This window comes from Limulus polyphemus, unplaced genomic scaffold (assembly GCF_000517525.1).
Source record: "Limulus polyphemus unplaced genomic scaffold, Limulus_polyphemus-2.1.2 Scaffold1, whole genome shotgun sequence".
NCBI lineage: Eukaryota > Metazoa > Arthropoda > Merostomata > Xiphosura > Limulidae > Limulus > Limulus polyphemus.
Window position 1 is genome coordinate 1,951,246 of NW_013665611.1, and position 24,808 is coordinate 1,976,053.

At 29.1% G+C, this 24,808-nt stretch overlaps 1 protein-coding gene across 12 annotated transcripts in view; it reads left to right on the plus strand.

Moving 5' to 3' along the window:
• Positions 1-24,808, plus strand: part of LOC106464952 (vinexin-like) — a 214,069-nt gene that overhangs the window by 140,305 nt on the left and 48,956 nt on the right. For 7 of the 12 annotated variants that reach the window (XR_002611087.1, XM_022389279.1, XM_022388835.1 and 4 more), the window contains 11 exons: positions 1,757-1,932; positions 3,643-3,663; positions 4,748-4,823; positions 8,089-8,124; positions 11,767-11,820; positions 12,493-12,595; positions 14,267-14,390; positions 17,381-17,416; positions 20,203-20,226; positions 21,663-21,712; positions 24,112-24,275. Coding sequence is in view for 11 of the 12 variants with exons in the window: in XM_022389279.1 (XP_022244987.1) it covers positions 1,757-1,932; positions 3,643-3,663; positions 4,748-4,823; positions 8,089-8,124; positions 11,767-11,820; positions 12,493-12,595; positions 14,267-14,390; positions 17,381-17,416; positions 20,203-20,226; positions 21,663-21,712; positions 24,112-24,275 (864 nt within the window). In the remaining variant the exon portion in view is untranslated. The remainder of the gene's footprint in view (positions 1-1,756; positions 1,933-3,642; positions 3,664-4,747; positions 4,824-8,088; positions 8,125-11,766; positions 11,821-12,492; positions 12,596-14,266; positions 14,391-17,380; positions 17,417-20,202; positions 20,227-21,662; positions 21,713-24,111; positions 24,276-24,808) is intronic. The other 5 variants (XM_022389018.1, XM_022389075.1, XM_013925164.2 and 2 more) reach the window with 5 other exon arrangements.

The following is a 24,808-nucleotide window of genomic DNA, read 5'->3' on the forward strand; positions in this document are numbered from 1 at the left end:
GTGATGACTAGCTGCCTTCCCTCTAGTCTTACACTGCTAAATTAGGGATGGCTAGCGCAGATAGCCCTCGTGTAGCTTTGCGCGAAATTCAAAACAAACAAACAAACAAAGTTGTGTGAGTGATGTGCTACAAAGTTAATATAACTAAAGTAAAATTATGCTGTAACTTGTACAACATAAGCCACTCCATTTTTCAGTACTGGACACTTACAATATGTAAAAAAAAAATTGTACAGGATTTCTCCACTTTTAAAATCCTTTTTTGTCAATAATCTTTCAGCTACATTACAATCATCAGACTTAGGAGGCATTATTAAAAAATCTTTAACATCATAAGTCTGGTTACTGCAATGTAGCCAAAAGTTGCTTAATAAAACTAGTTTTAAGTATGTAGGAATCATGTTTAACTTTTTTCTCCATATGTATTAATTGATGTTATGAGTTTTAAACAACATACTTATAGTACCTGTATGACAGTCAATGACCCAACATAGATGAATGCAATAGTGAGAGAACATCTAAAACATTTTTTCCTTATACCTCAAATGAACGGTATTTTATTCCTGCAAACTTATGCCCATTACTTAATATAACATAATGTTTTGGGACAACATGGGACCTATTGATCCCTCTCGGCTGTTCTATCCTCGAAACTAAATTAAAACAATAATAATAATAATAAAAAATTCTTAAAGCCAGCCCTTGTCATTCATATACTTATCAAGCTTTTTCTTAAACTCACTTGAATTTACTGCCTCTTCAACATCTGTAGGCAACCCATTCCAAAGGCCAACCACCCTGTTAGAAAAAGAAACTGTCTTAGCTGAAGATGACTTCTATCTTGCCAAAATTTATATTAGTGTCCCCTAGTCCTACTATTCTCACTGTTAAATATGAAGAACGATGATGCATTAACACTATCAATTCCCTTTACAATCTTAAACACCTCAATCAGATCCTACTTAACTCTTCTTTTTTTCAAGAGAAAAGAATGAGAGACATTTCAGCCTCTCCTCGTATGACAATCCCCTCATCCCATGCACCATTCTAGTAACCCTTTTCTGAACCATTTCCAACAATTCAATGTTTTTCCTAAGGTAAGGAGCTCAAGACTGAGCACAGTATTCTAAATGTGGCCTAACCAGTGACCTATACAATGAAGTTGTAACCTCTTTAGACTTGTATTCAATATTTCTGGAGAAACAACCTAAAATCCTATTTGCCCTACCATTAGCAACAGCACATTTCTTGGATGGCTTTAGAGACTGATGCTTTACATTATCTAGTTTTATGATTTCATAAAATTTAAAAATGGAATCTTTACACTCTTTGACTCTTTTTTGTTTTAATTTTTGCTTATGAATGTTGTAGAAAAATGTTAACTTTAGTTTTCTGTGCAAAAGTTAATGTTTAAAGTCAAGTGCTTAAATATATTTAGTAACCTAATATATATTTTTTTTAACTTTGCAAAACCTATTTGTTTACAAATCTTCTTTAATTTTTTTGTTTTTTAATTATTGTTGTTATTCTTCAGTGGCTCAGAAGTAAGCTAGAATTATTATAATGCAAAAAATTGTGCAAATAGTGCATTGTGCATGTTTACACTTAACAACATATAAGTAATTTATTGTTTTACATTGAAATAAGTGAGTAAGAAATATGCAGATCTCTTTTTCTATATATAAAAATATTTATAAAAATATAAATAGAGGAAAGTAGAAAAATATTTGTTAACATTTGGTTTTTCTGTTTAAAGATGCACAAAATAAATCTGAACTGGTTGACCAGAGTGGAACATTTAATGGAGACAACATCTCCAGAGACATGTACAATTATATTAATAAATCTCAGGACATTATCTCTACAGAAGATAGAACAAATTATGATAATTTTGGTCCACAAAAAAAAGGGGTTCCTGTTCGTCCTCACTCTGTAAGTATAACTAATGTAGCATTGTTTTTTTCTGTTATTTCATTACATCAAAGTAAAGATTGTCTTTATAAGATTACTTATTCTTTATTATCTCATTTGTTGATTTTTGTGGTTTTTTACAGTAAATTCTTAATATTTATAATTCTTATTGTTATAATCATTTTTATTTTAATACAGGATTAAATCAATTCATTGGGATTGCTATGAAAATGTTTGAGCAGGAAACTATGACAGTATACACATAAGATGTTTTACTTTTTAAGATCAATTTTTACATATAATTATTTTAAGTTTAAACTGGTACATTTGACTTATGGGTTTTAGTATAAGTTACTAAAAAATAACAACCTAAATTTCAACTTAATATACTTAAAGACACAAAAATTTCATCATATTAATTAACTGTAATAACTAAAACTTCCTTAAAAAAATAAACCACATATATATTTTATTACATCAAGCAGATATCTTTCAACAACTTAATTTCTGGAACATCAATACTGTAGTAAGAAAAATAATTTCCAACCGTATGTTAAGCTTTATTCTGTGTATAAGAACAGTGTCCTATGTGTAGTTTATTGTCTATGTAACTTGCAGCTGGAAATATATCTATATCTGTATTTATTCTTGAAACGCTTGAATATAATTAAATTATATGCTTTAATATAAATGTATTGTTAGTTTTTGGTTTAACTGTAGTGATTTTTTCATTCAGGTTTGATTCTATCTTTTTGTTTTAAATTAAAAGAATTACAGAAACTCCAGTGGGCCAGCTTGTAAGTTTTTGGATTTATAACATCAAAGTATGGAGTTTAAGTCCTTGTTGCAGACAGAAGCTAGCTCACTGTGTAGCTTTGAGTTAAAATCAAACAAACAAATAGAAAATCCTAATAATGTGTAACTACTTGCAATTTGAAATTTCACAACTTTATATTTCTTCTATATTTGCTTAGTTGCTTGGATTAATAAATAGTATGTAAAAAGTTTGGAGAACATTTCAGAATAGTATGAAATAAATCATATGTATTAATTAAAATGAATATTATGGTTTTGAAGTTGAAGAGTTTGAATTGCAGGCCTACTTGTATAACTAAGTCTCAATGAATGCTACAGCATAACGTTTGCATCTGCCTGTTAACTGGTATATGTGTTTCCAGTAGCATCTTAGGAGATAGCTTGCTCAAACATTACTGAATGTTTGCTTAAATTCAAAAATTTGTATTTTGTGATTTAAATTTAAGTAGTATGTATGGGTACATGTAAGTAACGATCTGTGATAACTAATGATACCTATGAAATTATTCCTTGTATTAATTTTAACTTCTGATTCGAGCAAGCTACTTATTTAGATCAAACCTAAAAATCATCCTTGTAAGGAGCATGACTATTTGCTTTCACAATCATTTTCATGTCTCTTTACATGTATGACTATAAAAATGTTTGTGTAAACCTAAAAATTGTACTTCTGATGTGTTTTAGTCTGAAATAATTTCATGTATACAACATAAAACAATATATATATATATATATATGCATGTATTAATATTAAGAGATGAAAAAATGCTTTTTATGATAAAAATACATAATAGGAAGTATTGTATAGCAATGTTAATTAGCAAAGAGGAATTTTAATAGTTCAAGTGTAAAATTTACATCATGAGCTTATGAAGTATTAAAAATGTTTTTTAATTATGCTGTATGTCTGACAAGGAAAAGAAACATAAAAGTAGGGTGAGTTTGAAATTTCTGTGAGTAGCATTATTTTTGGAGTTGACATTTTTCATAAACTAAATTCTACACTTATGTGTCTACACATCTCTAGCAATAAAAAAAACACTTTATCTGTTGTTGTGTATTGATTGATTAGTGTTTCAATTTAGGGATAGGTTATGTAGTGCACTGCTATAAGTATATGTTATTAAGTGACATTTGTGATTGTCATTGGTATCTGTATGGTGACCATAAAATTGTACCTTGATATACTCACATTAAATTCATTTGTAAATTACACATGTTTTGGACAGTAGGAGATATTACATACACAATCTACTTTCTGAATTAATCTGCCAAATATAAAATATTACAAAAATATAAATATTTTGAAGAAAATGAATGTATTCTTTAATCACTTACTGTTATCTAAATATATTTTTAAAGTGAATGAGATTAGTAACAATGCTTGATGCATGTGCTCCACATTCATTAACATGTAATACATTCATGAAGAAATAAATTGAATGGTGCTAACAATAAGGCTTAGAGCTTAAGACATTGTCAGGTTGGCAGTAAAAGCGAAATTGCTTGGTATTCAGTATTTTCAACCTAAATGACCTTATGAAACACATAGGGTAACTGACTACGTTACAGGTCCCAAGGTTCAGGCACGGTCATTCTGATTCAGTACTACTGATTAAAAAGAGGGCAGCTAGTCAGTAGTATCTGTCACCTGTGACTACTTTAAATTGAAAAGTAGAATTCATTGTCACAGTTATGAGGCCCACACAACTGAATATGCAGAGCTCAGCAACATATTGCATCTCAAATCTTGAACCCTTTGACCTACAAACCACCAGGTCTTACCCAGCCCCATTCAATGTCTAGTTATTTCCTGCTAGCTTCACCCACCTCTTTCTTGATGTTGTATTTTTTGGTTTTGGTTTTGAGCCAGCCACTTGTTTTCTAATTTGATGTTTTAAAATTTGAAAGGAAATGAAAATTATTATTTTTGTTTTCTTTTAACTTTTATTGTTTCAAGTATTTTCTGTCTGTGTTTTGTTCTTTGTATTGGCATTAACTGGATATTGTTCTTTTACAGAGGGTTCAAGATCAGTATATTAATGACTGGTACAGAGCTATGTACAGATCTCTGCACAGATTGGAAGAGTTAGAAGGTGTGTTTCAAAATTGTTTTTCCTTTCTTTTCTCTCTTTTTTGGTTACAGATGTTTTCTTCTTATTGCAAAATGGAGACATTATTCACAATAAATAGTAAACTGAAATTGTTTTTTATAATAAAAATGGTTAATAGATATTTACAAAATACTATAAAACATTGAAAGAAATTTACAGAAAATATAGGAAAAGTTGTGATTTTTACCAAGTTGTTTTATTCTTATATCAGTACAAAATTATTAAAAGCAATTTGAAATTACTTCTTGCATGATACCTGTATAATTCTTTATATAGAAGAAATATTTTTTGTTTAGATGATAATAAGCTTAACAATGAAAATAGTTACTATATTCTCATTAAAGGATCAGAATTTTTATACATACATACTTTATTTGTACTTTCATGATCAGTTGCTTCATAAGTAAAACTGGTATAGTAATTGCATATTATGACTATGGAACCAAGAAAATGAAGGATGTGTAAAAGTTGTGATAAAACAGATTTGTTTGTTGAAACTGAAATTGCTTAATATGACTGATTTAGTACTTTCTGAAACAATTCATAAATCATATTAGGTAGGGGGTATGATCAACAAGACTTTTGCAACTGTTAGCCATAAACACTTGTTTGATCACCTTTTTTGCTGTCATGGGCATTTTAGATTTTGACAGTAATATTTTTGATAAAAACTGATGGGAATTAGTATGGGACTTCGATTTATATTTGCTATTGTTCTGTTGTTATTTTGTTTTTATGTAATCATGAACAGCAAAGGGTGCATGAATGCCAAGAAACATTCAAATCACTTTACTGTGAATGTTATATTAATGATACTTTTATCAGTTATAAGAACACATGAAGAAGTTGGCAGTGTTTGAAATAGTAAACATGTTAACATAAAATGCATGAAAAAAAGAAAAAAAAGAGATGAACGTAAATTAATATTGCTTTTTTTTAGATGCTTTAATTTGTAATCTCCAATAGAATTTTGAAGTGAAAGTTTATTAAGAACCAATATTTGTTTTGGATTGTATGCTTATTTTGAAAGCCTTAAATATTATTTAGTGGAAGTTGTATTTCATCAGGCTTATAAAATGTAATTGTTACATAACAGTAATGAAAAACATTTTGAAATAGGAATTGTTTTCTTATTTGTCTTATAATTAAGTCCATGAATATTTGAAAAAGAAGTATTTTATTTTTTGTAATATGCTATCCTAAAGAAACTTGTAGCTTTTTCCTACTCTGGACAATATTCTGCACATGCACACCGGGCAAACTATGTAGAAGTGTTTTTTTGGTTTGTTTTATAAAAACATTATTTTTGGTCTAGATTAAGTGTGTTTAATACAAAATGTATTTAATTTATTTTGAAAAGTACAAGAAGAAGGCAATTTTTCTTGTTTTGATATGCTAAATTTTAGTTTTTGGAGGGGAGCGTTAGTCCTCCTGGACCCCATTGGCCGGTACCTAGGTGATTACTACACCCCCACATCTATTTTCACAGTTTTTAATGTTTTCTCACCCACATCACTATTTTACTTGTCCTTGTCATGCAAAAGAATAAATGGGACCCACCACTAGTGTAAAACATAAACACCAAAAAGACCTGGAGATACTTCATGCATAGTTCATTATATTTTATCAGAAAGTGTATTGCAATCAGAGATACATGTAGCAACTCATGTATAATGAGAATGTATTGCAGTTAAGTATTAGTGAGAGTTTTGCTAATATGAATCTGGCCTTAGATATACAGAAATCTGACTATATCTGTACTTTCGTGTCCTTAAACTGCTTTTTTCAGTGTGTAATTACATAAGTTGGCCTATTCTTAGTTTTGTTGATTAGTGTATTTGTACAAAAAAAACAAACAAATTATATGACTTTACCTGCATCTATACAAAACAAGAAAGTATTGATAATCTTAATTTTATTTTTAACAACTTTTATTTATTAACTTTTAACTATTGAATGCTATATAAAGCTTTGTCATGTTTATTTTTTACCAAATTTCATAGAAAGAAACTAGCTAAAACATATTTATTTAATTTATACAGGCATTTAACAGACATAATGATCATAAATGAATAGAAAAACTTTAAAGTACACATACAAAGATAAGAGTAACATCCATATTTTAATGGAAGATTTACCAAGATAAAGTACAACATACATCTGATTTATTGGGGGATTTAAACAAATACAGTAGAATGAATACCTGGTTTATGAGGTGATTGTTAAAATATGTAAGATGTTAGTAGTTTACTTAAGGGACTTAACAAGATGATTAGAGTAAAATTAATACCTGGTTTATCAGGAAATTGTTAAAATGCGTAAGATGTTACCTGGTTTACTGAGGGACTTAAAAAGATGATACAGTAAAATATATGCTTGGCTTATGAAAATCCAAATTTTGAATTTGCTAGATTTTTCCCAATACTCTCAATAGAAAGATTTGTCACCAATTGATATAAACTGTGAATCATTCAATATTGTAAATCATATCAATATAATACTTATGACTAGAAGTAAGATCTGGGTCTAGGTAAGGACAAGCTACTTATTTTGTAAACTAATTAAAAGCTCTTTTATTTTGATGTTGTTCTTGTAAAGGCTGTAAGCTTGTTATTTTTTGTTTTACAAACTCCATGTTCTCTATCTTAACAGTTCTAAAGGAAGTTCAGAAAATCTGAATTTTTAGTTTCTTCTAATTTCTGAATAATAAAAACATGTATTTACGTGTATTCATAATTAAGAAATGGGATTTTTCATTAAGCAGGTTTTGTAACTGTTGTGATCCAAATGTTTTAGATATTAGATGTTTGTGAATGTTTGTTATTTAGGTTTTAAATAACCAATATCAAGCATTTAATGTTTCATATTTTAAAGCATCATCCATAACAAACTGACAGAATAAAATTAATCATAGTGAATTTTTATCAGTTCTGTATTATTTGCGTGAAATAGTATTTGTACAAATGCACCAGTAATTAGATGTTTCATCACATTAAGTAACCAAACTAGTTGAATATATTTATGAATGTTAAAGTCATTACTGCAATTAGATATATACATTTTATATATCTAAAGATTCTTAAAATAATTGCTACCATATGTGTTAGTAACTATGTGTAATGTGAACCTAACTGCAATATACTAAAATTGTGATGTATCAAAATTTAATTGGTAACAAGAAATGTACAGTTGTGTTATATTTTCTTTCAAAAATCATTTTAGGAAATATTTCCTTTTTACCTTTCAGGTGATTATACAACTGTGAAATACAGCAGAGGAAAAGGTTGTTTTCAAATGGTTATCTGCATGTATCAGTAATGTGTGTTTGTGTGAATTTATATGTTGTTATGGGTGATGTTTATGATATATATTTTTAATTATAGTTGCATGTAATAAGAATTTACATGCAAATTGTTTTCAGGTGTGATTCTTTCAGTAATTTTTCAATTGTTAGTTTTCAAGTATGTAGATAATTTTGCTTTTTTTTTGCACCTCATGACATATAACTTTTAAAAATTGCAGTAGGCTAATATGAGGACTAATCTCTCTTTTCCAAAACTCTAATTTGCCATAAATATGACATGTGCTGTTTTGCATTATCATTAAGCACAATAGTGCTTAGGATATAAGGATGGGCCAGGAAACAAAATGGCCACCACATATTATGTATTGCTCATCACAGTCTTAAATCTCTCTCTCATAACAATCTAAGAGACTTTTATAAACACCTAACTTAGGTTTTTCAAAAACTATTAAGACCTTCAATTTAGCCAAAAAACATCTATAAAGTAGAGAATCAGCAAGTAGCATAACAACTAAATGTTCTGCTAATTATTCTGATTCTGGCATCAGAAGGGGTAGCTCACTAGTGCTTGAAGTTGTTGAGATGATTTACACAAAATGTTTTATTTTAACTTGGGGAGTGCAGAAACAATATAGCATTTCACTAACTTCAACACATGATGTCCATTAAGACAACTCACAATGCCAGGCTAAAACTGCTGCCCTCTTAGCAACTGTCATTCATTAAAACTGATTGTTTTAAAAAAAAAGAAGAGAAACAAATAATAATAAAAAATTGGGGAAGAATAAGGATGATGTATGAATTGCATTGCACAAAAGTACAGAAAAAAGATAGGGATGAATACAGTGATAAAAAAATGTAAGCACCAAATCTGAAAAAAAAATCTACAAGACAATGTTCATAAAATTCTCATATAACAAAGATTATTATGTATAATTTCATATTTTTATTCATTTACAACATTCACCCCAAACTTTTTGATGTAGATTTACTCAATTGACACTAAATTGTAATCATAAACAAGGACGAACAAAAAAAAAGCCAATACAAACAATGTGAACTGAAAGGGAGAAGAAGGTCAGATTTAGAGGGGCTACTGATAACCTAGAAAGTGGCTCTCTTTTCATTGTTAACATCAGAGTTAATCTTGTGAATATAATTATTAATGGCATAATATTGGAGCTAGATTAAGTTCTGTTGTTCTATCAGACTTGTATGAAAGTTTTTTTGATTGTATATTTATAATTAGAAGCATTGTTTTGACTTTTAATCGCTTTCTTATCTACAAAAATATACATTCTACTTAATTAATCAACAAAATGTGCATGAATGAAAAGAGATTGTCTCCTTTCTGTGTGTGAATGCTTTTTTTCTTTTTCAGCTTCTATGTCAAGTTTAAAAAAATGATGATTAATTTACTCTGTATTTTAATGTTGTTAGTTCCAAATTTATAAACTTATGCTGTATTTTTGTTTTTCCTTTTTGAAAATCAAAAAAATTTTATAAAAACTATGTAATTAATTGTTAAACATTCACTAAAAATATTTTACATAAAATTTCCTATGAATAGAAATTATGATTTATGTAGATAAATAAATGATATATTAGTCACCTTCCTGTTTGTCATCATAAAATAGAATGCTTGTATCATAGTCAAATTAAATATAATTATTTCTTTTGAGAACATCATTTTAACCACATCAAAATTTTCACATGATTGTCATACAATTTTCCTAACAGTTCAGTAGGTTTAGTCATTTAACTAATTTTGTCTTTGTCATATTGAAAAGGGTATATTATTATGCACTACCCTGTAAATATGTACTCATCCAAGTAAGCTCTTATTACTGTCATCTTAAAATATTTTTTGTAGCTAAACTAGTTAATTTTTGTGCCACTTTTATTTAAAAAAATTATATTCAAGTGAAAATATTATTATCTCTGCCAAATTGGAAAACATTTACTGACCAAAGATACTCATATCATATCTCTGTCACATTAAAAAGGATATACTAATGCATGGTATTTTGTTTTGACCATCTTAAAAATGATACTGTCATTTCAGAGTACTGTTGTCTCTGTGATCATCGTGAAATATTCTCACCTGAGAACAATCTTGTTTTTGTTTTCTGTTTGTGTCAGTTTAAAAAGCATATGCACGTCTAAGAGTACCCATCTTAAAATGCACTCACTTACCTCAGAGTACTGTTGTTTCTTAATTTTTAAGAAAATTTACATAAATGAGAATACCATTATATCTGTCATCTTAAAAAAAACATGCTTGGCTCTGCAATCCGAGAAAGTTATCCTTACCCAAAAACACAATAGTTTTGGTAATCTTAAAGAAGGTTTAGTCACTTAGGGTTACTGTTGTTACTCTAATCATCAAAAATATAAACGTATGGTTTCTCCTAAAGTGCTTTTGTTAATGATATTTTGCAATTTATACATTCTAAAAAAAAAGAAAGTATTTGTTGTTTAAAAAGATTTCCTCATTTAAAAGTACTCTAGTAGTTGTTATCATAAAATATTCTACATATCAGGGTGAAATTGGTATGTTAATTTGGGAATGAAAACCTGGAACACTCAGCTTTTTGTTTTTTCATTTTACAAAATGTATTTTTTTAAATTTTGGTTAGTCAAATTTATGCCCATAACTTCATGTTTATTTTCTTTCAATACTGTTATATTTCTTAAGCTAGTGTTTAACTGAATTATCATTACTTCTACTTCAAATACTTTACAGTGTGGTCTGGTACTTGAAAAGAACAAAAAAATGAATAAACATTTGAAATCAATAAATCACTTCTTTCAAATATGAAACCATAGTATTATAAATATTTTCTCTAATATTAAGTATACACCAGAGTATTTTTCTTTTGTAATCTTAAGAATGATATTATTGCATCAAAGTGCTCTTGTTCATTTCATTATTTGAAAAAAATTCTTATCAGAAAACACTATTGTTTCTGTAATCTTTAAAAGGATATACACATTTGAAGCTACCCCTGTCATCTTAAAAATATATATACTTATTTCAGAACAATTTTCACTTTTGTAATCCTAGAATGTTTTTCTGAAAACACACCAAAGACTGTCCACTCATTTGTAACATTTAAATTACTTTTTCATATAGTACTTATTCCAGTATCCTGTCTATTAGTAATAAGTATGATTGTACCTTATTCTTCATGACATTCAAAATATGACCCAAAGCTTTAATGCTTTGAAGAATTGCTTTTCCTTATATTCCTGATCGAAAATAGATAACTCTTCTAAATTTCTCAAGCTACTAAGTTGTTATTTGAACATTTATAATCATTTTTAGTGATAATACTGCCATACGACTTCCACATGATTTTTACTTGAACATTTCTTTGTGTTGATGAATTATATTAGTCTCATCATGAAAGTCATAATTTTATACATTAATTTATCAAATACAAAAACCTATTGAGTATAGCACACAATGGAGTGAGTTCCTGATAGATTTGAGAACAAACACAGACTCAGAATACTTATAAGACAAATAAGAATTACTTTCAGTTTGTATAGTAATTTGTATTTCTGGTTTGAGAAATATTTTTATGAATGATGTTGTATATATTTTTTCTACTGTAGGGAGAGTTCCTCGTGCAGGAGGTTATGTGTCTGAACCTGATTATGATTTAGAAGGTGAGTATCTGAATTAGAGAGATTTGCTCCTGCTAGGAGTCACTTGTCTCAATCTGAGTTTAATTTTAAAAGGTTTGAATCTAATTTCGATAGTGAGTTCCTCAACGCTGTAGGATACTTGTCTGCATCTGAATAAACACTTAGAGAATGAGTGTATCATATAGAGAGTTCTTCATGATTGAGCACACATTTTAGTTTAACTATACATTTAGAAGGAGAGTATCTAGAGAGAGGTTATTGTGGTGTGCACAGCCTGAATCTGACTGTATAGTCAGAGAGTCAGTATATTTCTAGAGATAGTTTTATTCATATTGAAGGCTACATGTTTAAGTCTGACTTGGTTGGAAAAATATCTTTAGAGAGAGACAGAGTTTCTTACATTGGAAAATGTGTTTTAATCTAATGTAGAAGGTGTCTTAAATTTAGTTTTTTTTTAAATGGTAATTTTGTATGAGTCTTAGTGTGACTATAATTAGGGAGATGCAAGTTGCATCTGGAGAAAATATATAATCCAAGATGGGCTTGTCAGTAAAAGTAACATAAAGAAATAGGGTTCTTGGCTATTGACTTTTACAATTGTTTTGCAATTACAATAATAACCATAACCTAGTAGTTTAAAGCAAATGTATTTTTTGTGTATGATAAATGTAACCTCTTATTCCTTTTTTGTAGATTCATTTACATATGGCACAAAATATGCAACCTACACACATCGCTCTAAACCAGAGAGAAGTCGAGGACCAAAAACGGAAGGAATTACACGTGAGAAGCAATAGTAAGTTTAAAATATTCTATAAAACAATAGTATCCGATGTTAGACTACCTTTTCTTTGAATAACAGAAGAAACAAGACATAGCTTATGAATTTTGAATGATTAGGAACATGAATTAATATAATGAAATTCTTTTTATCCTACTATTTGATTTCATTATAGTATTGAAAACAATCACCACTAGATTTTATATATTAATATTTAAGCCTGTAATATCTAATGATAATGTATTAAAATATTATATATCTATATATAATAAAAATAGAAATATTGTAAAGCAAAATAGTTATGACATTTGAATTCTTTTTTAATGAAGTAATTACTATAGGAAGTCTTGAGTGCGTGTAAGCTAATGAAATAAAAAACTGAAGCTTATAAATATCAACAATAAAATCAATCATAGAAGGAAATTTGTAGGCATTTACACTGCTGTTCTCTTTAACTTTGATGTGATTATCTCTTTTTGTGCATGTGATATATTATCTAAATATAAGCTAAACATTAGATTTTTCTGAAATGTTATTTCTAGTGTGAACTTTTCATCAACTAGAAGATTCAGATTTTGCCTCAAAAATTAATCGATTAAATTACCTGATTTACTAGCTGAGTGAACCTCAGAAAATGTTTTTTATCAAAGTTTAGCATACAAAATCTGGCCTTGTGGTTAGTATGCCAAACTGTGAATCTGAGGGTTTGTAGTTAGCGTCTCTTTGTTGCAAATTCAGACTCATGACATTGTGCTGTAGGTGCATTTTAAGAGTGATGGTCAAATCCCACTATCTTATTAGAGTACCAAAAGTTGAAAGTGGTTGTCATTGATTAGCTAATGTTCATCTAGTCTATCAGTTCAAAATTAGCGACATCTAGCACAAATAACCTTTGTGTAATTTTTTGCAAATATAAAAAAAAGAACAATCAGACTTAATCACACATTAAGCTTATTGTTATAGCTGTATGTTTTGCTATCGTGGGATATTTTATCCATTAAATATTTTTTTGTAAAAGGGAATTTGTGTATACAAAACTCATTCCATCCCAAACAACATTTTAAAATGTATCTTACTGAGTTCTTAGTAAAGCTTAGTGCATGTGGGAAACTTTCATGTAATGAAATGATTATTATCATTCCCATTTTTATTTTTGAAGAATTTGATTATTTTACTAGCACTTTGTAGCATGCTTTGATTCGGAAATAAATAATTAATAACCATTTGTGCAAATTCTCTTTTCTTTTAATGATTGTTAATTCTTAATTAAATGTATATATTCTTTTTTCTTGTTTGTATTGTTAATAAAAGCACTTTATTATACCAATAATGATTTGAATTTTATTCAGTCAGTATTACAATCATTTTATGATATTTCTGTTTTCATAATTCTCACTTTTTCAGGTAATGAATCATTTCTTCATGTTTTAAGAAAGATATGTACACTTATATTGTACATGAAATTTAGCAGTTTGAGTTATCAATATCTTCATACCTTGTAATGTACATAAGTATATGTATATATTTATTGGTGTTTGAAATAGCTAATTCTTTTAATTTTTATCATGATGAAGTTTTAAGTGTGATGAAATTTGTTTTAGTTCTTTATTGTCACTGAAGATCTTTTGAGCTTGTATTATTAAAATAATAAAGAACAGTAAACCAACAACTTTGATTTTCACTCAGTTTTGAATCACCTCGTACTTCACCTGTGTCAAGATCATGCCAAGAAGTGTACAAAAATCAGCCACACAGTATAGCAGATTATGAACCTGGACGTTCTTCCATTGCACAGAGAGAGGCAATATTGGTAAGTGATCAACGAGGGCCAAGTATTTATTATCATATTGCTTAAAAAATTGTTTCTTCATCGTTGGAAGGAAAGTTTTGTTGGATGACTATTTACTTGAAAATAAATTTCATTATTTTTATTATAAATTATTAAAATGTGGATCATTATGATTTAACAGCAACATGAATGTGTGACTTAATAGTTAGAGGTTCTTTTATAGGTATTAACCCAAGTTTGGGTGCATCTTTAGGAACATGTATTTTTTCTTTTTTTTTTTGCATGACTGTATACCAGAACCATGTTCACTGTCAAACCTGTATGTGTAGAATGATTTTAGATATAAAGACAATATTTTTTTCAGACATTTTATTACATTGAAAATTATTATAAACTCACAAGGGTTTGTATTGCTCTATTGAATGTTAATTCTAAATATTTCATTTAAAATTTATAGTGGTGGTCCACAATTAGAAATTCACAATTTGGTTAAATGTTTTTTATTTTGAAATGGTAACTTATGTCTCAAACCATATAACCATCTCAATTTTCTAGTTTATTACTATATTAAGAAAAGTGTGTTGTTTTATTTTTTAATTATAGAATAAGGCTTTTCAGTTTTTTCACTAATTTCACAGAAACTAATAAATATGAAATACTTTGTGTTTCTCTAAGTCAAGTTTTTATGGGCAGTGGTAACAAATATCTTTAATTCAGCTATATTAAAAGCTGCAAGAAGTTTTTGTACATTTGTATCTAATTTTAAGCTGTTGTTTTCAGTCAGTATGTATTTTATTTTAGCATTTAATGTGCTTTGTCTTTTAGCATTTTTGTAATGTTTCATAAGCCCATAATTTGTGCAGCATTTCTTATATTTCATTTTGAAATTTTGAGTTATTCTTAAGCTAACCAAGCTCATTCATGTATATGTAGTTGTTTGTCAGCCATTGGATTGATACATGTATGCATGTGTTAGGAAATTTAATATAATTTATTGTAAACTGATCTTCCAGTATTTGCACAGATATATGCATCTGTTTTTGTTGCGTGACTATGGGTTTTATTTTTAATTCCAAATATTACTATTAATTAAAATTTGCTCCCCCCCCCCAAAAAAAATTGCATCAGCAGTTTTCCTTGCAACAGTGGAAGTTCTTGTTATTTGAAATAAATTTTAACTGGAGAATGTACTGTTGATACTTATTGTGTGATAGTCATGAATCGTTAAAAAAAAAATCTTCAGTGGAGGAGAGTGTTTGTAATTACATTTAATTCACAACAAAGAAGATAAGCTATTGCTCAAAGCTCTCATCACTGACATTTAGATAAACATAACCTGTTCCCCGGTGGAACAGTGCTGAGTCTTTGGATTTGCAATGCTACATTCACAGGTTTGATTCCTCTCAGTAGACACAGCAGATAGCCCAATGTAGTTTTGCTCTCAAACAAAAAAACACAAACACTTATAACTACAGTGCTGCTGTGAAGGTGTGAAACCTACAAAACACACACACACATCAATAATCTAATGATAAATATTGTTAACCCATTTTTATAAAGCATTCTCCAGTTGGTTGAGTCACTTCTGATGTGAGGGAAACTTATGTACATTAACTTAAGTCTTTTTGCAAGTTTTAGGTCCATATTTATTTTGTTTGTAGTGATGGGACTAATCTGAAAATCAATAGAAAGAGTCTTTATGTTATGGAATGTTCTTTAAATATAATGATGTACTTTTGGATTTCTAGCATCATTATGGATAGATTATGTCAGGGGTAAAATTCTCAAAAAAAAGTAGAGATACTCAGCTGGGTGAAGTGAACCTGTTTTTAAAAACGAAAAAAAATTCTACATGTAAACATAAAAAAGCAGCTCAAATAAGTCCCAGTACTAGTACTACCTTAAAAAATAAGTTTTGGTACTCGGTACCAGCGAGTACTGGCAGAATTTTACCTCTGGATTATGTTTCAGTGAAGTGAATACTCTGTTTTATACACAGTCAGGTCAAATGTTTTCAGTATTTTGTAGGACTGTAATTTCCTGTTAATGATATATATATATAAATACTTTTGTTGTTGTTGTTTTGTTTTTTAATATAGAGTAATAGAATAATCCTCTTTTTTGGTAGCAATATAGTCACTTGAATTACAATGCTTTTGTTTTTTTTTAGGTCTGTGTAATAGTCTGAAGTGGCTGTATGAAATGATTATGTGTTACTTGCTTAATATGGGATACACATAGATGTGTAAGAATTGACTCCAAAAGTCTAAATAACACTTAATCCAAATTTAGTTTTTTTATTGACAGTAAATTTAAGTTAGAAGAAATTGGTATTTTTCTAAATCATAAAGCCAACTATAATATTGGACTTGCTAGTCATGAGCTTTAGATTTAAGCTATCATTTATTCAAGTGGTTATTTATTGACAATTTGTATTAGAAAAAGCAAAACTAATATATATAGCTCAGTGGTTCTCAAACTAAGGGGTGCATTCCACACAGGAAGGCACAGGACTCTGTCAGAGGAGATGTCAGTTGCATGTTTATTTTTTAAAGAAAGGTTTAATGATTTTAAAGAAAAAAATGTTGTTAGAAAAATAACTCAAATAAGAAAAGTATTGAGAAATATTACAAATAATTTGATTACCTTGTCATGAGGCATCTCTTAATAACCATAATACATCAGACTTACACTGCATGGTTTTCTTCCCACTTAGTCTCTCTCACATCCTAAACCGGAGGGACTTGTAATTGTTTTTATTTTCGTAGCTTAAATAGGTTTACCATGACAGAGTTTGAGAACTACTGGTACAGCTTGATTTGGTTTGTAATATATGCAGTCAACAGAAAAGCTCATGATAAAAAATCAGGCACAGAATAAATATGATGATACTTCTATGTTTACACTTTTTTTAGTTTAATTTATCATAATTTTATATGGACTTGTGTTAAATCACTGGATAAAATGCATAATGTACTTTGAGTAACATCAGTAATAACTTCTGTTTTCAGTTTTGGGCAGATTTCTGGAGAGAAATTGATCGACTGGTAGGATTTCAGTATGTTAGCATGTAGTGGAATGAGAATAACTTGCCTGTTTATATACTTGATTTTGAATAACATTCTAGTTGGTGCTAGTTAGTATGTAGCATATGCTGCATCTTTTCCTTTTTTATGTTTTTGTTTAAGGGTTTATTCCTTGTTATAAGCCAAATACATTAGATTAGATAAATGGTATTTCCATCAAGTACAAAAGATTGGAATAATTGTGTTTGTACCATATTCTTAATGTTCATAAGTTGGATAGGTAATGCATGTTCCACATACTACAGATTTCATGAGTGCTATATATGCCACTAACCCTTTTACTGCTCCATGCATCATATGATGTATCCCAGGTGAATTGCTTCATGCATAATATGTAGTGTTAGGTTTTCCCACCACCATTTGAAATGAAAGCTGATACTTGGTTGTAACAGTGACCCATAGATTTCACCCCCTGATGCCTATACATTGCAGTGAAAAATTTATATATTGTAAATATTAGGCACTTATATATTTGTTTTAGTGATTTATATTAGTGTGCTAAGTGTAATATTTGTACAATATAGTCATGTTATTCACAACCAATGCTGTGCTAGTGAGTCAGATAAGAGAGGAGTGTGATACCACATCTGGAAAAACAAACAAGTCCTGCTCACCCTCCTGTCTTATTTTGCAGTCAATAGGGTTGCTCGGACTCGACTGACCCTTCCCACTCCCTTATGTCAGGCCTACATAAAGATCATTATATGACTTTTTGGTAATTCTTCTTTAGTTTTACATGCTATACTATGAGTTCCACCTGAGCAGTGAAAAAGTTAACGACCTGCTATGTTATACTTTTTTGAACCAGATACACATAAGGATTGATAAAAGTATGCATAGAAGATGCTGTCAATTGGATAAGGACTATATTTACCATAATTAACAGGGAACACGATTTATTAATAACTTGTTATGCAGGTACAAACATTTTAGATCAAACTAAGATATCAAATGAATACACTGTGTAATAGTATCCAATTAAAATGCAGTTATAATAAAGTCAGTGATAGAGTCAGTTACTCTTAGTTACTATAACATATGTTGAAGGACTGAATTATGATCTTACTATTTTTATGTACATCATTAACCAGTGAGAGACTTGAAATGTATAATTTTTAGGTTGAATTTAAATCAGCTGTTGTGTAAATTTACTGTTACAAATATTTTCTGCCCTAAAATGTTTTGTATATCATATACAAATTTAGTAAGTGGTATGCTTAGTAGTTACAGCATATTGAGTAAAATGTAGATCTTTCTTGTTGATAAGGTGAATAACACGTTTTTTTAATACAGAAAGGTTGGCCACATAAATTGTTTAGGTAGAATAAATAAAGTAAGTTATATGTTTGCTTGCTTGAAAGTAAAGATGATAAGCTTTCTGTCTGGGACTAGGGCCACATTAGTTGAGTTAGGAAAGCTTCAGTCACACAGCATTGGTGTGAATTAACGATCGATACCTGATCTCAAATGCTGGTTGAAATAGATCTTTCAGTGTCTTGTCCCACAGCTTTGTTGCTATTTGGGTTATTGGTTTATTTAGAGTTGTAGGTATATGCGTGTGTGTGTGTGTGTATAATTGGTATGTGGTTACTAGCTAAGAATGTTTTGTTAGCTCCGAGACAATCCAAGATGTGTTGTTGGTCAGATGATGGTGTTAAGTTGAAGTCCTTCTCATGGCAGGTTTTTAATTTTCTGAGTCTGTGTACTAGACTTACCATTTTTTTTGTATTTGTGGGATTATTAATCTGACAGTTTTAGATTACATTAAATAAAAGATACATGTAATAGGTATAAATTATTTGATCAGTCACAATCATCTGGTTCTAAAGGAGTAAGATTTCATACATTTTATATGCACACAGCTTTCATGCTTGAGGTTATGTGTGTATTTATCTGTTCTGATAATTAGTTTATTTGTACATATACCAGACCTGATAACTTTTTCCCTGAAATAGTAAATCCTTTTGAACCAAGTTTTTCTTAATTTGAATATTTATCGAGACTGAGAATTTTAATAAATACATCTGATAAGAATGAAACAAAGTTGTAATTCAAATGGATGTAAAACTTGACAGTGTTTTGTTAATTTGTGATGTACAACGTCAATGCATCCAAACTGTGTAAAGGCTAAAATGTTTAATTGTCTCATTTCTTTGCTTATACAATATTTGATAGTTTTATTTGTTGTGTGTTTGCTAAGCTTAACAAGCTTATTTCTGTGTAGTAAAAGTTTAAAATTTTATTTATATGTATAGCAATTCTAGTTTTTTTTGTTTTCTAGAATTTACAGTTTTTTTATGAGCATTAGATTAGGCAAGCTTGTGTGAGTATGAAAGCCTACTTTAATTTGTACTTGCACATAGTTTAACAAACTATTTGTGTTTGTGTGTGTGTGTGCTAGGTTTGAGGTCAAATTGAGTTTTTGTCTGTGTATTAAATTTGCTTGAGTTACTTGTATGTGTACTAAACTTGGCACGTTTTTGTGTGCATAGTAAGACTAGATTTTATTTTTGTCTGTGTACTAACTTTGGCTATTTGGTTTTATGAATTCTGGCACTGTGAAATGTATTTGTAACTAATTTCTTAACAAAGTTTTATTGTAAGCCAAAATGTAACATGAAAGAAAATTCTGCTTATTTCTTATAACTCCTTGTAATTAAATGGTTCATGCAGTTTTTAGATTTGTGTAATTTTGTATGACTTATTTTTTTATTTCTTAATGCTTCTTCATTTGCTCTCAACATTAGGAAGATGAAGTCTACAATGAAGAGGTTAGTATTGTTTGTGATAATGCTTCAAACTAACCTTTCATTTTTTGTGATAGAAACTATCAAGGATTAGTAAAATTTCATTACTGACTTCTTCAGATATTTTATCCAAAAAAAACTTTGTTCAAGACCCCGTATGTTTAAACAGTTATGATTAAATGAAACTTTTTAAAATCTGTGGTGAAAATCATTGAATTATCTGTACATATGTTTGTTATATATAGAATTATTTTTTCAGGGTTTGTATAACAATTAGTATATAAATTATTCAAACAAAGAATAATCACTAGATGAAATAATTGAATTTCCAAAGGAATAAAAAAATTTAGCCTGGCATGTACCAAATGGATATATGTAATTTTAGATCAATTTTTAAAATTTCATGATAAAATTATCAAAAATGAACAAGAGAAACAAAAAATTTTCTAGGACAAGGTTAAAAAGGTGAACAAAATTGTGAAAAGGAGCTTTCTAAAAAAGAAAGTATTTTTGATTGTTGGAGGTGTTATTTACAAAATGTTAAATACTACAAAATAGAAATTGGTATTACAGTTTCTTAGAAACAAAGGAGCTTTTACCTGGAAGAATGTATTATGAAGAATTCTAGTGAAAATTTGTTTTAATATTACAATGTACATTGCTCTTTATGCTAACATATTATATATTTATATATGTTTCACAGTTGTGTGGATTGATTGCAGTAACATAAAACATATTTGTTGTTGCAGAGCCTTTGTTCTTTGTTGTTAATAATTTGTTTATAAAATTTTATCTTACTCTGATTCTATAAATATGCACATAACCAGTAATTTTCAGTTTAAATTGTGTGTGTGTGTATTTATATCTATATATATATGTGTGTGTTATAAAGATTCATATGGTTAGACAACTTCACTAACTCACTAAAATGCTGTGTTTTGTAAAAACGAATTTTCCTTTAGAAATGTATTATTAATATAAAGGCAAGATGAATGGTGTTAAGGCTGTAAGTAGTAGATACAACAACTAAGATCTATACTATTATGCAATTTTAAGCATGCTGCAAGTGTAAGTTTACTTGAGTATAAGGCACTGACTGCAACATTACACTAAAAAAGATAAACAACTATACAGGTTATCAAAACCTCATTGATTGTTTGTTTGTAAAGAATGTTGCTTTACTTTTAGCCCAGGAAAATAAGTTAGTTCAATTTTACTGTAGTTGAGTATTATTTTCCTTTGCAATCAATATATATGAAAACGTGAATCATAATTTTTGTTGCTGCTCAACAGAAATTACTAAGCATAGAATTTTATTATCATATACATTGGTCTTATTTGAAAGTTATTGCTCTACATTTTCTATCCTTTAAAGAAGATTTCAAAAATAAACCAGAAGTGTTTCTTTGACTTGATGTGGTGAAATTCATTGTAACTTGTGTGAATTTTTTGTTTTTAAGCATAAACAAAGGTCTTCTTTTCACCAAGAACATTGGCCAAAACAATCCTTGTGAGTAGGTTTTTATTTATTTATTTTTTACCTTATGTATACAATAATTATTTTTGGTACAAAGAGATCCAGACAGTGATATATATAAAATTTAAAGCATTTAAATATTTGGAAAATAAAAAAGAAAAGAAGCATTTGAAATAAAACAAATTATAAACCAGAAAAACATTTTGATGTAATAATTGAATTGTATCTATATGAAAAATAAATAGTACATTTTAAAATGACTGTTATAATAGTAAAAACAAAATTCAGATAGGTTTTAATCAAGCTAGATATACAAAAAAATTTTATAATACTGCAAGTTTATATTATTTGTGAGATATTCCCAAGTAAAACTGGAGCCAGTAACTATTAAGTTCTACAAAACAGCATGCTCATAAGAATGTATTGCAAAGAATACATGAAATAGATAAGAAAGGGAAGATTCAAAATCCTGTGTGAAACAAGAAACAAATTTTTTTTAACACAAATTAAATGTACTGTGGCTTACTTTACATTATCCAGCCTGTTTATTTTTCTAATTAACTGGCTGCTGGAGTAGAGAACATTCAAGATTTTTGCAATCTACAAAACACAGATGAATTGTGTTTGTATCACACTCTTAAATCAGACCAAGCTATAGTGTGGCATTTGATGATTTTAAATTGTCTAATCACTGATCATACCCATTATACATATCCAAGGACATCATTCTATATTAAACTTCTACAAACCTCTGCATCATCTGTTCACATGGAGATGATCCTTACCCCAGGAGAACGATAACACAGATGCATAGTCAAGTAAGCATGAGCTCTGTAGAATGGTTACTGTAACATGTAATCTTAGCTCACTGTGATGATTAATGTAAGTTTATGATTAATCTACAGTTTTAAAAAAAACTTTAGCTAATTGAAGGAAATGTGCAGTTACGTGCCTGAAAAGTTTATGTGAACTTACTTAAATGAATATATATTCTTCTAATTAAAGAAGGGTTTGTTTGTTTGGAATTAACACAAAGCTACACAATGGGCTATCTGTGCTCTGCCAACCACGGGTATCAAAACTCAGTTTCTAGCATTGTAAGTCCGCAGATATACCGCTGTGCCACTGGGGGGCATAAAGAAGGGTAAAATCTAGGAGTTTTCAATTGATATACTCACTAAAAAAATTGTATTTTTTTGTGTTGCTATAAGGCTGTTATTTAGAAAACATTGAAAAACTACATTTTGAGTGTTCTGAATTAGTGAAGGACCTTTTATAGTTTTACATGTAGTGGCTTGAAAAGTTAACTTTAAAAATGCATCTTTTGCACTGTTGTGCATTATTATTATACTGCTCATTACTCATTTGCATTGTTTTAAACATTAACTTATGAATAATTTGTGATGTTTTTCAAGGATTAGCTTGTATTCTTTTAAAAGCTTTAATTAGAAAGTCTTTTAATGCATATTTTCAATGATTAGCCCATTCATACTGTACTTACATGATCATAAAGATTAATGTTGTAGTATTTCACTTCCACTTCTCTGAAAAAAATATTTTAGTAGATCAGGTGCATTATTTTGAAGAATGAACATAGTTATACTATTGTACTGTTCTAAGGGATTAGTTTAGGTATACATCTCTTTGTTGTTGTGAAGGCTTAGTCTAGATATACATCGTTGTAATCCTGTGATTAGTTTATTTATAAGTTGTGCTTGCAAGATTAAGTACATATCACTTGTGCTGTTCTGCAGGATTAGCTCAGACTTACTTTTGTTGTTTTGAGGATTAGCTTAGGCATATTTCTCTTGTTATTTGTTGAAGGATTAGTGTAGGTTAACTTTATTTGGGTTATTCTGCAAGAGTAGGTATAAAACACTTATATTGTTCTAAAGGATAACCTTAGACATACTTCCCTTGTAATGCTCTGAAGGATTAGTTTAGGTTAGCTTTATTTGTAAAATTCTGCAAGATTAGGTATACAGCACTTAAAATCTCAAGGATAAGTTTAGATACACTTCCTTAATTGAAGTGCTGTTAAGTATGTATCATTTATAATATTCTAAAGAATTATCTTACTCATACATTACTTGTACTGTCTTAATGCTTCTGTTAAGCTTGTGCTATACTTCACTTGTATGGTTTTAAGAATTAGCTTATACTTCTTTTCCATTATACTACACAACTAGCACATGTGCATGTATACATCACTTGCACTGTTAAAAAAATAGGGATGTGTTTGTTTATAATTGCAATGTTTGATTCTTATTCTGAAGCTGTATAATGTATTGAAGGCTTGTCAGAAATTGTATATTTTCATTCCTTCCTCCATAGAAATATCTTGTTATTCATATGAATAACTCACACTCATAATCACTTGATTATACAGTCATCAAAAGTTAGGCTTATATGCAATCACTTTAATTTTTTAGTGCCTTCCCTGATGGTTATGAAAGTGATTCCACATTATTAAGGAAGACAGGGAAACCTCACACTTTAAATCCCCAACAGCAGAAAGCATGGTATAGACAGATTCAACGTGGAGGAGAGGTTCCTTTCACAGGTCTTGGGAAACCAGCCCCTGAGAAACCCAGAGGTAGGATATGATGTTTCACATTACTCGCTAAGCTTTTCTTGAATATATTGAACAACTATATGCCCCCAAAGGTTAATTTTCTTCCACTGCTAACGAATACTAGTTCTAGGTACAAAGCTAGAACTCAGGTTAGGATGAATCTCTTCTCCCTCATCACATTCAAAGTCACAGACCAATTTTTCTTTCTGAGAAATGTGGGCAATATTCCCTATTGAGCATGATCTCTCTATTATGAAAGCTTTTGACAGTGCAGAGATATGGACTTTAAATGTTAACACTACTTACCAGCAAGTTTGGTAAAACTAAATAAATAATTTTCCACTTTCTAGTTGTACTTTTTACATGTTTAAGTAATTGGATGCCCTTTGACGTTAGATAAATAAAGGTTGTCTAGTTACTCAAGCTTGAGAAAATTTCTACTTACAGTGTTTTCTGGACATTTGTTTACGTGTCTTTCAAGGATGAATGATGAGATTAAAAATGGAAAGAATTTGGTTAATATTCAGGAATAAGATTACTATAAATTAGTAATT